General features: G+C 46.6%; 1 protein-coding gene across 2 annotated transcripts in view; it reads right to left on the minus strand.

Annotated features, from left to right (window-relative positions):
- Positions 1-486: 486 nt before the first annotated feature.
- The window catches only part of POGLUT3 (protein O-glucosyltransferase 3), a 40,576-nt gene continuing 26,469 nt past the window's right edge, over positions 487-14,593 (minus strand). The window contains exons 6-8 of one of the 2 annotated variants that reach the window (XM_075337419.1): positions 10,555-10,749; positions 7,549-7,653; positions 487-1,121 (exon numbers count right to left, since the gene is read on the minus strand). In XM_075337419.1, the coding sequence (XP_075193534.1) occupies positions 993-1,121; positions 7,549-7,653; positions 10,555-10,749 (429 nt within the window). In that variant the 3' untranslated portion in view covers positions 487-992. The remainder of the gene's footprint in view (positions 1,122-7,548; positions 7,654-10,554; positions 10,750-14,593) is intronic. The other variant, XM_075337420.1, reaches the window with a different exon arrangement.

A 14,593-nucleotide genomic window follows, 5' to 3' on the forward strand; every position in this document is an offset into this window, starting at 1 on the left:
CATTGCAATACCAGCACAGCGCCCTTCACGGCACCCTCCTTTGCTGGGTCCTACACTACTCTGCATCTTCTCTGGGTTTTAAAAACCTACAAGATCAGCTGGTGAACAAAAAAGAGGGTAATGAAGCAGCCAGGAGCTGGGGTGCAAATCCAGCAAACAGCACCACTCCCTGTTATATGCATTGTACAATAGAAAAAATCAGAATGAAACGGGTTCTCTTGCTGGTTTCCCACGCTGGTACTAACCTGAGTTCAAACCGTACTGGCAGCACCTTTACAATGTGAACAGGTGCGTATCTGGATGGTGTATAAATATTTTTTTTTTAATTTATTTAGTTCATAAGTTTAGTTTTTCTCTAACAGAATCTGTAGAGTTTCCTGTAAAGTAACAAAAGAGTATGGAAGTACTTGGAAGAACTTGCTAAACTTTCTACAGGGGAACGGTCATGATGACGTCATGCGGTAAAACAACTGAGCGAGGATTATGATATAAAGAACATATAAAACCATATTTTATTATATCTTCATTACAAAACAGTAAATATAAAATTATACATTTGCAGCATTGATTATCATACACAGTCGCCATCTTCATTATGACTTTGTGATGCATTTTTCCTTCCCTTTTAAACATGGAGTGTTTGGAGCTTTACAAGGAGTCGTGTTGTGGCAAGATATGATGATCGGCTTCGTCAGTAGAGACGTAGTTCACAGTTTCATCAATCATGGCAGGAGCAGCTACGTACAGTATGTGTACCTGTATACATCCCACTGTGAGTGCCGGGTCAGGCTTTTCTGCAGGGCATTGTGTCCCATTTGCTGGAATATCACACACGTCAGTGGGTGTAAGAGATTGGACCTCATCTCTGAGATAAAATAATGAAGGAACAATTGTGCTTGGCTGAAGAGCCCAGTTGTCCAGGAGCCGATAATGCCCGTCACTGGCCACGTAAGTACAGTACCACTTTTCCATCATTCAGTGCTCACCATAGACTATAACTCATCTTTACTATCAGTCTTCCTTCTGTGGCAGTTACAGGTGGTCGAGTTGTCGTCCGGCTGAGGAACATGTTCCATCCCATCACGGATTTCGGGACGGCCGATTTGGCGCTTGGCATACATCTAAAGAAAATTAGGTCTACAGTCAGTATATAGACAACACAATGGGACAAAGAAAAAAAACAATTTGTCTCACACAATTAAGACATCAGACAAAAAAATACACTGAAAATATAAACACAACACTTTGGTTTTTGCTCCCATTTTTCAAGAGCTGAACTCAAAGATCTAAGACTTTTTCTATGTACAGAAAAGGCCTCAAATATTATTTCTAAATTTGTCTAAATCTGTGTTAGGCCCCCTTCACATCCATGTAAAAAACAAACATTTTACATGGGCTGCGGTGTAGGTACATATGTCTGTCCGTCCGTGTGTGTGTGTTCTGTGCGTTGTTCATGTGCTATCCGTGTGACATCCGGATAGCACACGGACAACATGAGCTGGTATACTTACCTTTCTCTGGAGCTGCTGTTACTTCCGGGTGCGTAGTCAGTGCAGTGAATATTCAGGAGCATAATGAGCGGGACCCGGAAGCAAGTGTGACAGCAGCATTGGAGACAGGCAAGTATAAAAATACATTTATTTCTCAGTGACGTGTTTTCTCCTGTACATGTCACACTGATGTCACACGGATCACATCAGTGTGCAGTTCATGTGACATCCATGTTGCCAGCAGAAAATGGACATGTCGTCGTGTGGAGCACACAGTCAGTGTCCAAACACGGATGTGTGCGCAAACCCATTGATTTTAGTGGGTCTACGCGTGTCCGTATCTCCAGCCGGTACATGTGGAAACGGACGTCACACATACTGGAGACACAGATGTGTGAAGGAGGCCTTAGTGATCACTTCTCTTTTGCCAAGAAAATCCATCCACCTCACAGGTGCGGCATATCAAATGCTGATTAGACAGCAGGATTATTGCACAGGTGTGCCTTAGGCTGGCCACAATAAAAGGCCACTCTAAAATGTGCAGTTTATCACACAGCACAATGCCACAGATGTCGCAAGTTTGCGGGAGCGTGCAGTTGGCATGTTCCCTCAAATACAAATGAATTACGGTAATTAAAAGAATGCAATTAAATACCCCAAAACCTCTTGTGGCCCTTAAACAGGTTGTCCACTTCTTTAACAATGATTGCCTATCCTTAGGATAGGTTATCAATTTCTGATCGGTGGAGGTGTGACACTTGGCGCCTCCGCTGTTCTCTGTGTCAGCGGTGGCTGGAACTGCACAAATACGGAGCTGCACTGCTCCGTCTATTGTATAATGGCAGCGGCCGGGTACTGCTATTCAAATCAACAAGGGGTGGATGTGCAGTACCCAGCCATGGTCACTATTCCGTTGGCAGAGAAGTGCTTTGTAGCTCCATAATTGAGCCGTTCCAACTGCCTCTGACACCAGAACAGCTGCGACACCCAGCACCCCCACCGATCAGACATGGATGACCCATCCTAATGATAGACCATCAATCTTAAAAGTCGAGGACAACCTCTTTAAGAGCAAATATGTCCCAGGACTCTCAACGATCTTGAGAAACAGGTGGTGTATCACTTTCAGATTGATTGGGAGTCAAGTTAAAGGGAACCTGTCACCACATTTTTGGCGTATAAGCTGCGGCCACCACCACCGGGCTCTTATATACAGCATTCTAACATGCTGTATGTAAGAGCTCATAAGAAAGCCGCGGAGACACCATCACGTGTTTCTCAACGCTGGCAGGAAACTAGCCAGGTCTTTCACCGGGAAGGAACAACCACGGGAAGGGCAGTCTCCAGTCAAGGAGACCACCTATACCAAACATGGTATCCATCCACAGACAGCCGTTTCGGGGTATTTGCCCCTCATCAGTGTGGAGTAGGAATCTGGCTAGTGGGGGCAATGCCTAGTATAAGACTACTTAAGCAAGCATTGTTGACCTTAGGGAGATCAACATATCCACTGCGGAGACACCATCATGTGTTTCTCAACGCAGTGATTCTAGAGCATTGCCCCCTGGGAAGTATGCAAATAAGTTGCATACTTCCCAGGGGGCAATGCTCTAGAATCACTGCGTTGAGAAACACATGATGGTGTCTCCGCAGTGGATATGTTGATCTCCCTAAGGTCAACAATGCTTGCTTAAGTAGTCTTATACTAGGCATTGCCCCCACTAGCCAGATTCCTACTCCACACTGATGAGGGGCAAATACCCCGAAATGGCTGTCTGTGGATGGATACCATGTTTGGTATAGGTGGTCTCCTTGACTGGAGACTGCCCTTCCCGTGGTTGTTCCTTCCCGGTGAAAGACCTGGCTAGTTTCCTGCCAGCGTTGAGAAACACGTGATGGTGTCTCCGCGGCTTTCTTATTTGCATACTTCCCAGGGGGCAATGCTCTAGAATCACTGCGTTGAGAAACACATGATGGTGTCTCCGCAGTGGATATGTTGATCTCCCTAAGGTCAACAATGCTTGCTTAAGTAGTCTTATACTAGGCATTGCCCCCACTAGCCAGATTCCTACTCCACACTGATGAGGGGCAAATACCCCGAAATGGCTGTCTGTGGATGGATACCATGTTTGGTATAGGTGGTCTCCTTGACTGGAGACTGCCCTTCCCGTGGTTGTTCCTTCCCGGTGAAAGACCTGGCTAGTTTCCTGCCAGCGTTGAGAAACACGTGATGGTGTCTCCGCGGCTTTCTTATTTGCATACTTCCCAGGGGGCAATGCTCTAGAATCACTGCGTTGAGAAACACATGATGGTGTCTCCGCAGTGGATATGTTGATCTCCCTAAGGTCAACAATGCTTGCTTAAGTAGTCTTATACTAGGCATTGCCCCCACTAGCCAGATTCCTACTCCACACTGATGAGGGGCAAATACCCCGAAACGGCTGTCTGTGGATGGATACCATGTTTGGTATAGGTGGTCTCCTTGACTGGAGACTGCCCTTCCCGTGGTTGTTCCTTCCCGGTGAAAGACCTGGCTAGTTTCCTGCCAGCGTTGAGAAACACGTGATGGTGTCTCCGCGGCTTTCTTATTTGCATACTTCCCAGGGGGCAATGCTCTAGAATCACTGCGTTGAGAAACACATGATGGTGTCTCCGCAGTGGATATGTTGATCTCCCTAAGGTCAACAATGCTTGCTTAAGTAGTCTTATACTAGGCATTGCCCCCACTAGCCAGATTCCTACTCCACACTGATGAGGGGCAAATACCCCGAAATGGCTGTCTGTGGATGGATACCATGTTTGGTATAGGTGGTCTCCTTGACTGGAGACTGCCCTTCCCGTGGTTGTTCCTTCCCGGTGAAAGACCTGGCTAGTTTCCTGCCAGCGTTGAGAAACACGTGATGGTGTCTCCGCGGCTTTCTTATTTGCATACTTCCCAGGGGGCAATGCTCTAGAATCACTGCGTTGAGAAACACATGATGGTGTCTCCGCAGTGGATATGTTGATCTCCCTAAGGTCAACAATGCTTGCTTAAGTAGTCTTATACTAGGCATTGCCCCCACTAGCCAGATTCCTACTCCACACTGATGAGGGGCAAATACCCCGAAACGGCTGTCTGTGGATGGATACCATGTTTGGTATAGGTGGTCTCCTTGACTGGAGACTGCCCTTCCCGTGGTTGTTCCTTCCCGGTGAAAGACCTGGCTAGTTTCCTGCCAGCGTTGAGAAACACGTGATGGTGTCTCCGCGGCTTTCTTATTTGCATACTTCCCAGGGGGCAATGCTCTAGAATCACTGCGTTGAGAAACACATGATGGTGTCTCCGCAGTGGATATGTTGATCTCCCTAAGGTCAACAATGCTTGCTTAAGTATGTAAGAGCTCAGGCCGCTGTGAAAACATAAAAAACACTTTATAATACTTACCTAACGGTCGCTCGGTTGGCCAGATGGGCGTCTCCGTTGTCCGGTGCCGGCGCCGCCTCTTTCGGCCATCTTCTGACTCCTGTGTGCATGACGCGTCTACGTCATACACACTCACCGGTTCTGCGCAGGCGCACTACAATACTTTGATCTGCCCTGCTAAGGGCAAATCAAAGTGCGCCTGCTCAGGACCTGAATGCCGGCGAGTGTGGATGACGTCGGACGCGTCATGCACCACGGCTAGAGAAGAAGAAGGACAAAGATGGCCGAAAGAGGCGGCGCCGGCACCGGAGAACGGAGACACCTATCTGGCCAACCGAGCGACCATTAGGTCAGTATTATAAAGTGTTTCTTATGTTCTCACAGCGGCCTGGGCTCTTATATACAGCATGTTAGAATGCTGTATATAAGAGCCCTGTGGTGGTGGCCGCAGCTTATACGCCAAAAAAGTGGTGACAGATTCCCTTTAAATGATCTGTTATATCCTTTAAGCGATTGGAAAACTAATTTCCTCAATCTCTAAATAGTGCAAAAATCCAACCAAAAGCCATAGGATTATTCACATTATTTGCAATGACCATTTTTTGGCATTTTTAGGGTACGCTCATATTTTTCTAATAAGTCGGACAAGTGTTATCCGTTGTTTTATCGGATAGCACTCGCTCCAATGCTATGTTTGGGGCAGTGCAGATCAGCATTTTTTCTCATACCGATTCTGCATGAGAAAAAAAACCCAAAACAAAACGTCAGCGTATCTCGGATCACACGCACCCATACAAGTCTATGGATGACATCCAGTCCAAAATACGTCAACAGACAATGGATATGGAGAAATTAATCTCTCCATCTTCTCCCCACCTGTAATCGGATTCTCGCATGTCAGAGAATGAGATCACAGTAATGACACTCCTCAGAGACTGAGTCGAGTGTCATTAGTATATAGCATCCGATTCTCGCTCATGAGATGCTATACACTTGTCACAGGGTATAAAATGACAGATCAGGGGCTCCTAGGCTGGACTTCAGAATTGAGACCCTACGCTATCCCTTATCTCGGAGGTAGGCTTGATGGTAGTCAGGTCCGAGCCCCTAGTATGACCCTGACTCCTGTCCGAGCCCTAATCTTACTCCTCCTTCCTTGGAGAGGGCCGGAAACACAGTAACGGACAAGGGAGAATGATAACTCGTACACACTGCAGTCAAACACAAAGGGGAGACAATATATGTATAGGGGAATAAAGAAAAAGGAAGGAAGTAAACGCAAGACAAGGAAACTTCCACACCACTCAAAATAGCAGCTACAGATCACCACGAACTGGATCACCATAAAGACCGTAATCGCTGAAGCTATAGTCGGCACTGAGTAGTAAGGTCCAGAATCTTATATAAGAAGGACATGACTTTGATTGGTAAATAGAAACTTGAGCTCCTAGCAGAGTTACCCAGGTCAGCTGGAATCAACTCCTGCAGGACTGAGGAACACAGCACATGAAACAGCCAACGCCCGGCTCTGGCCGAACAATGAGGAGACATCAGGTTGCCTGTTAAGCTCTTCAGTGTGAACAGAACCTGATGCCGCTGTGACACCTAATGAGTCTGGACCTGAACACCGCATGACATTGCTAGTGTCTAAGGCCCGTTTCACACTTCAGTGGAAAACACTGACGTTTTTCACTGACGTGTAAAACACGCACATGTCCCTCCGTGTTCCGTGATTCACGGCACACGTGGGTTCTCCATGTGCAATCCGTGATTGCATATGGACATTACTCACCTGCCTTCACTGCTGCTGTCCATGGTGCTGAACTCCTCCGCTCTGCAGCGTCCGCCCACCGCTCTCAGCACCTACTTCCTAGTCGGCAGTTCCTGCTCTCATGAATATTCTTGAGCCAGGCAGGAGCTGCCGAGAGCGGAGCAGGCACAGCGAATCGCAGGCAAGGTAAGTTGAAAATATTTAATATGTCCGTGATTTTATGGTACGTGTTTCACTGATCACACACGGATCACACCATAGTGGGGTCCGTGGGTCATCAGTGATGCCATAAAAAAACTGACTTGTCCCCGCGCAGAATCACGGCCACGGGTGCACGCTGCACGGAGACACATTCAGTGAAAAATCACTGATGTGTGAGCAGACCCATTGATTATAATGGGTCTGCATATGTCAGTGAGTCTGGTACGTTCAAAAAAAGGCACAAACGTACCAGAATCACTGACGTGTGAAGGGGGCCTAAGATTTATATTCCACAGTGTCAAAACACAATTTTATGCTGTATATTCAATTGGGGAAAATCTGCTGCATTTTACAGAGAAAGCAAAGTGAGATTTTATTAAATCGCAAGCTGCAATACAAATCTGGCACATAGCACATATTGCTATCTGAGTGCGGTCCATTTCTAACATTGTCGTGGATAGGAGAAGCTATGCAATTTATTTATTTTTTCATATTAGAAAATAACTGATGGTAAAAACTGACAGCGAGCGAACACGGAGGAAACTGAAATAATGAACATATGCACAGTAATGTGTAAACCTCTTGATGTGCTCATATTTCATCTTTTTTCTACCTTTTTTAACCACTTCAGGCTTCAAAAGCCATGAAATAGATAAAGTGTTGTTTCTTTTTGTACTTCTTACCTGTAATACTTTATAATAGTAGCAGTATAGTCTATGAGGTTGCAGGAGTTCCCTGGCGAGAGACTGGCCTTCCTTGGCTATCTTCTTCATTTTGTCATCGTTTTCCTTGAAAATGAAATAGTTTTTGGCAAATAAAATTAAAAAAACCTCATATTAAACTCGAGATGAGTAAATGAGTCACAGGCTGATAAAAAGAATTTTACAGGCTGAAAGGCAAAATAATGATTCTCTTTACACAGAAGGAGGCCCTAGGTTAAAGGGGATGTCCACTGCTTTTACACTGATGGCCTATCCTTAGGATAGGTCATCAATGTCTAAAGCGGCCGGGGTCCGACACCGCGCACCCCCGCTTATCAGCTGTTTTTGGCGCCAGATGGAAATGCTCAGTTAAAGAGCTTCTCCGTCCTCTGATAGTAGCCGCATACGGGTACTGCACATCCACCTCCCATTCGAATTAATAGGAAGTGGATGTGCAGTACCCGGCCGCTATCAGAAGACGGAGCAGCTCCGGCCTGCAGCGGTCACCGGCACCGAAAACAGCTGATCAGCGGGGTTGCGGGGTGTCGGTCCCAGGCCTATTAGGTCTTGATCAGCTAGAAGAAAGAAGTTTCTCTACTAGAAGTAGTTAGTAAAATGACTCTTTAAATCCAAGCACGGGAGCTCGGCTCACTCGCGGTGTAGCGAAACCATTCTGCACCTTTCCACCTTCTTGATTTCCATCCATCTCCACCCTCTTCTTCCTTGACTTCCAGTTCTGGCTTTAAAAAAGCCAGGGGAAAGCAGAGAAAGATGGAAAACAAAGAGGTGTAAAAGGTGCACTAAAAAAATTCCGGCACCCCAAGAGTGTGCCAAGCACCAAGATTCCCTTTAAAGGGAGCCAACCACCAGGATTTTGCAATCTAATATATAAAGCTGAATGTGCGTGTGTATGTGTATGTCCGGGATTAGCATCCGCACCGCTACAGCTACAGCCACAAAATTTTGCACACTCACACTTCTGGACCCCGAGAGCGTCATAGGCTATTTTTCCAGGGGAAATTTTAACCCCGCTCTTTACAGTTATTCGCCAAAAAACCTGCCTCCATTAAAGCGAATGGAGCTGGGAGCCACAGTGCAGCCAGAACTTCAGAAGAATGCGCAGCCACACCCTTATATGGAATGTTGGTGTGTCACAATGGAGCCAGGGAAAGAGACAGACACAGACAGGGTAAGAAACAGACATAGACAGGGTAAGAGAAAGACACAAAGAGACAGACAAAGAGACAGATAAAGTGACAGACAGACAGACAGGGAAAGAGACAGACAGGGAAAGAGACAGACAGGGAAAGAGACAGACAGGGAAAGAGACAGACAGGTAAAGAGACAGACAGGGAAAGTGACAGAGATAGACAGACAAGGAAAGAGATTGAGACAGACGGAGAAAGAGACAGAGACAGTCAGAGACAGACAGGGAAAGAGACAGACAGACAAAGAGAGAGAGAGAGACAGAGAGATATATACAGAGGGGGAGACAGACAGAGAATTGGAGAGAAACAGAGAGACAGTTACTATCCCGGGCGTTAATATATTCTATTTATACATTCTATCCCGGGAATGTTAATACATTCTATTTTGTTAACAGCAGTTATTAACCCGGGCAAAGCCGGGTACTACAGCTAGTATGAAATAAAGGCAGTGCCATACTGGTACTAAGATACTAAATCTAGGCATGCCTTTTGTAGAAAGATCGAATGGTTGGTTAAAGGGAACGTGTCACCACTTTTTTGGCCTATAAGCTGCGGCCACCACCACCGGGCACTTATAGAACATTCTAACATGCTGTATATAAGAGCCCAGGCCGGGGGTATAACATAAAAAACACTTTATAATACTAACCTAACGGTTGTGTGGTGGGCCTTATGGGCGTCTCCGTTGTCCGGTGCGGGCGCCGCCTCTTTCGGCCATCTTCGTCCTCCTTCTGAAGCCTGGGTGCATGACGCGGCTACGTCATACACACTCACCGGTCCCACACATGCGCACTACAATAATTTGATCTGGCGAGTGTGTATGACGTTAGACCCGTCATGCACCGCGGCTAGAGAAGGAGAACAAAGATGGCCAAAAGAGGCGGCACCGGACAACGGAGACGCCCATAAGGCCCACCGCGCGACCGTTAGGTAAGTATTATACAGTGTTTTTTATGTTATACCCCCGGCCTGAGCTCTTATATACAGCATGTTATAATGCTGTATATAAGAGCCCGGTGGTGGTGGCCGCAGCTTATAGGCCGAAAAAGTGGTAACAGGTTCTCTTTAATGAAATATCTTTAATCAAAGTTGCAGAAATGCACTTGATTGATGGTTGCAACAGGGACGGGTTTTTGTGGCTCCCGTCCTGCGTGTTTATTCCTCCTCCAGCATCCTCCTGGCTTGCCCACTTTTCTTTATTTGAATACCATGCTGCACTGCCATTACTGTTGTTGGCGGCGCATGCGCATTGCCACATTAATGATGTCTTCATTAAAATGTGTACCGCGATCTCCGGAGCCATTTTATTGAAGACACTGAGGTGAAGACTATGAGCAGCAGGGGTGCGTGCGCAGATGTTAAAAAAAAAGCAAAAAAAACCAAAAAACCCAATCTGCGCATGCGCCGATGCCTCTTCGCCGCAGTGTATGTGCTCTTTGTCGTCCCTAACTGCAGGTCAGAACTTATTTTTTTGCTATTCTACATTTCAAGTCTTTCTTGGCTGTGGACCTTACAAAAGTTACCAGCACTAAGTACCATAACATGCGACATACTATAGGAAAAACCATCGACTTGAATGTAGATCCCCTCCAATATAAGCTCTGAACTGGTTTCTACTACTAGTCAGGGGTTGTGAACTAAAGGCGTCATATGATATGACAGACGCAAACAGGAGACCCGAATAGACACAACCATGATATAAGCAGGTATACTAGCTGCTAAAAACATGACAATGAGGTTCTAAAAAAGCAAATAAACTTTACACACAAGTGCACCTTACCTTCGCCCACTTTATCTTGTCTAACAAATCCCCCAGGTGGCGCTTTATGGGGACGTAGTGTTGCTCTGGCTTTAGGTGACTGTAGAAATGTTCGTAGTATTGGGACTCCTGCTTCAGGACCAGGCTGTCCCCCAACATGAGATACGGAAACCTGTACGCAGCCACAGTGCCGTCCACGTTCACCTGGTATTTGTACTGCGAAAGGCAAAAACTATTTTACTATCAAAACTCTCAATAAAACAGGAGACAAAATAGAAAACATCTTTTTTTTTTTTTTACTTTTTCTTGACAAGGAGCCCCTCCTGACTATGGGCTGCGCCTGGCTTTGCTCCATTGCCTTATTCACTTGGCTGCAATACCAGACGCGGCCCAGAAAACTTTCCTGACTTTAAGGAAAACGAGCTGAAGTAAAAAAAATAAAAGAAGCAAAAAAATGAAACAAAGTATTTGTAACTAATATACTAAGCGTAAACTTGTAATAAAGCTTAATGAAGTGTTTGAAACCCTTGAAGTAACTATATACCGTACAGGTATGTCACAGCCGTCTCTCTGCTACTAGATACTTGTGACAGCATCTGGGCCAGAGTCTCTCTTTGCCATCAGAGACTTTTAACATTAATTGTATTCCCTTTTCTTTGGTGATGAAAAGGTTAATGTCAATCTTGCTTTGCAGCAGCTTCTGACTCCTAGCCTCAGGTGTCTCTTTTCCCCAGTATAAGGTCACATCTCCCAGTAGAGGGCGCACGTTATTCTGAATCCATTCTGAAGCTAGGCCTTGAGGTGGAAGGAGCTATTAAGCCCTCATTTCTGTGAAGCATTGTAGTCTTGGTGTCTGACTACAGCCGTAAAGTGGGGTTTTATCCTTTTACTTTTGTACCTTCCCTTTCTTGTTGTATTAGTGCAGTGGTGGGACTAGCATCCCTTACCTACCAGCTCACTAGCCAGGGTTTACTGCAGGGACTCTCAGGGCTTCAGGTTCCTCCTCGGCGACTGGTAAGGAGCCTGTATAGAAACTGGCTAGGAGTGCAGGGTACAGTTGCAGGTAAGTGAAGGAAGTGTCAATCTTCCCTCTCACTAGCACTAGGGACCACCGTTGTTAAAGTGTCCTCGGTGTACCCCTTGTTTGTTGTGGTGAAACCCCCATCTGCTGTGTGTCTCACCTGCACGCCAGACCTTCCCTAAGTCCATGTGTGACAATATATACATACATTTTTGAAATCATTCATACTTTGCAAAATTGTTAGTGTTTATCAATATATGTATATTATTTTAATGTACCATATTTTTCGGACTTTAAGACGCACTTTTTTCCCCTAAATGTTAGGGGAAAGTGGGGGGTGCGTCTTATAGTCTGAATGCATGGCTGCGGGGAATGAGGGTGCTGCGGTGGAGCGGGTCATCGGCGGCATGCGCAGGCTATTGCAGCGCCTACCGTCACCACGTGGGCCCGCTCATTTCATATGCACACCCATCCTCCCGCCCATCATCTCTCAGCGCTGAAGCAGGCGCTGACAGGTGGGTGGGATGATGGGCGGGGGATGTGAGCATAATTAACAGCCGGCCCGCGTGATCACCCCTGGCAACTACAGCATGGAGTGATCATGTGTGGCTGTATTCACTGCCCCGCGCATCATCATCAGAGCCCGAGACAGTGGTACGGTATACTTACCGTTCCCTGCAGCGTCGCAATGTCCTCCTGTTTGCCGGCCCGCTGATCTGTGTAGATAACGGTGAGCACAGCGATGCCGTCATCCCTGTGCGCACCGCTCTCCACACACATCAGCGGCCGGCAGACATGAGGACATCGCGATGCTGCATTCAACAATGACGGCTCCACACAGGTCAGTGGCGCTGCTGACACTGACTCAGGAAGACAAGCGATGCTGCTGGAGTGAGGAAAGGTGAATATAAACGTTTATTTTTTGTGTGTGCCACAGGATGCAGGCCATATACCAGTATGGCGCTATGTAGCAGTATGGGGGTATATACCAGGATGGCGGTATATAGCAGGATGAGGGCATATACCAAGATGGCAGTATATAGCAGGTTCGGGGTATATAGCAAGATGAGGTCATATACCAGGATAGCAGTATATAGCAGGATGGGGGTATATAGCAGGATGAGGGCATATACCAGGATGACGCTATGTAGCAGGATGGGGGCTATACCAGGATCGCGGTATATAGCAGGATGGGGGACATATATACATAGTTACATAGTTACTTAGGTTGAAAAAAAGACCTAGGTCCATCTAGTTCAACCTTCCTCCACTAGTTCTACATTTAGGAAGGATGGGGATTATATACAAGGCAGGAGGATCATTGCCAGGATGGGGTATCTTAGTAGAGAATTTGGGGACATTACCCCCATAACAGTGTCTGCAGCAGATCCTCGCCTCATAAGTGTGTCATGACCACATTTTTTGCTTAAAATTTTATTTTCCTATTTTCTTCCTCTAAAACCAGGGTGCGTCTTATGGCCTGAAAAATACGGTATTTTAGGCTATGTGATTAATTGTATCACAAATCTATTACATTATAGTCATTGATTTAATTGTATTCAGAATGAGTCAGGCGTCGGTCATAGACGCCATGTGCCAGGGATATGAAGATGAATTATGACTCCAGTCATAATCTCTCATCACTCCCTGGCAGTGCCCCCTCCCTTCTTGTTCTCAATGTCCAGCATCTGTGAAGGTGTTACACCTCCAGGGCCATGTCCTGTGATATGGAAATGAGGTGGTGTGGGAACAATGGACACAGGATGACTCCCTGCCGTCACCCTGTAACAAGAGTTGTATCTCATTAGCAAGGCTATGGAACTAGCTAGACAGAACGACTCCAGTAAAAAATGGTTCATATCTCGCAAGCCATATTTCCGATAAATATGGCAACCATAAAAATGGTGTCTCCGCATGCGGACGATGCCGGCACACCCTTTTTATGGGAGCAGGACATTGGGAAATGCCCCAGGCGTGATATCAGCCAATGGGGAACTGGCAGACAGGTCATGAGTCCCCTCGTTCTGTAGCTAAATTCATAACTGTCACAATGAGAGCATTGGCGTCCGCCTACGACGCTCCCAGGCAAAGTTATGGCCCATATTCCATGTTGGGATATTGTCCATAACTCAAGCCAGGGGTGGAGCAGTGTTCCCTGTGAGGTCACGAAGGTAGGAGGGGACCTGGATCTGCCCAGGTTGATAACCCTACTTCGGCCATTTTCCAGTGTTCTTTTCGCTGGGGGCACGTGTAGGAAACATCTGTGGGAAGGATCCTAGAAACCTGGGTACAGCGCCCCCCTGTGGCCAGACGCAACAAGGTAACTGCTGGAACTGTGTATGCCTGTTTGTAACCCATGCTTTGATTGTAACTGTACTCTGACATATGTATAATCTGTAGATCCCCTATTGTATATATTGTAGTTTCTAGTGTGCTTTAGGCTGATTAAATTATATAATTAATCTTGGGCTGTTCTGTTATCTCGATCTTGAATCCCACGTCTGTGTGTTCGGCTAATAGTTACCGTAAATCGGTTGGTGGCAGCGAATTGTGCCAAGGATTATTGTGGGGAGGCCAGTGAGATTCGGGGAGATTTTATATATTCCGCCCGCGGAGGTCGGGGGAATATATACCTTACTCTCACCGGGGACCCTTCAATAATCGGCATAAGTAGTATAGCGGCCTCCTTGCTTATTGTCGGGCAATTCCATAATTGGCCTGACTATAAGAGGGGCGCTAGAGAGCGCGTCACGTGCTCTGTCTGTCGGTCGGTATAAAGGAGGGGTGACCCCCACTTGTTACCCCCCGATTGTGACGTACTGGTAGCCAGCGCGGGGGATTTCTGAGTGACCCCCCCGGTGGTTTGTGACATATTGGTGGCATAGCGGTGGGATCGAGATAATAGTGTGTGTGAGTGTGAGACCCATACTCCCAGACACTAAAGACTGCCTGCAGCAGCTGTGGCTGCTGGGGTCTTCAGACTAGCTCAACACTAGAGTGTCAGAGTGCAGATACTGTAAGGTGTGTGGAGGCATCAGG

This window comes from Anomaloglossus baeobatrachus, chromosome 2, assembly GCF_048569485.1.
Source record: "Anomaloglossus baeobatrachus isolate aAnoBae1 chromosome 2, aAnoBae1.hap1, whole genome shotgun sequence".
Classification (NCBI taxonomy): domain Eukaryota; kingdom Metazoa; phylum Chordata; class Amphibia; order Anura; family Aromobatidae; genus Anomaloglossus; species Anomaloglossus baeobatrachus.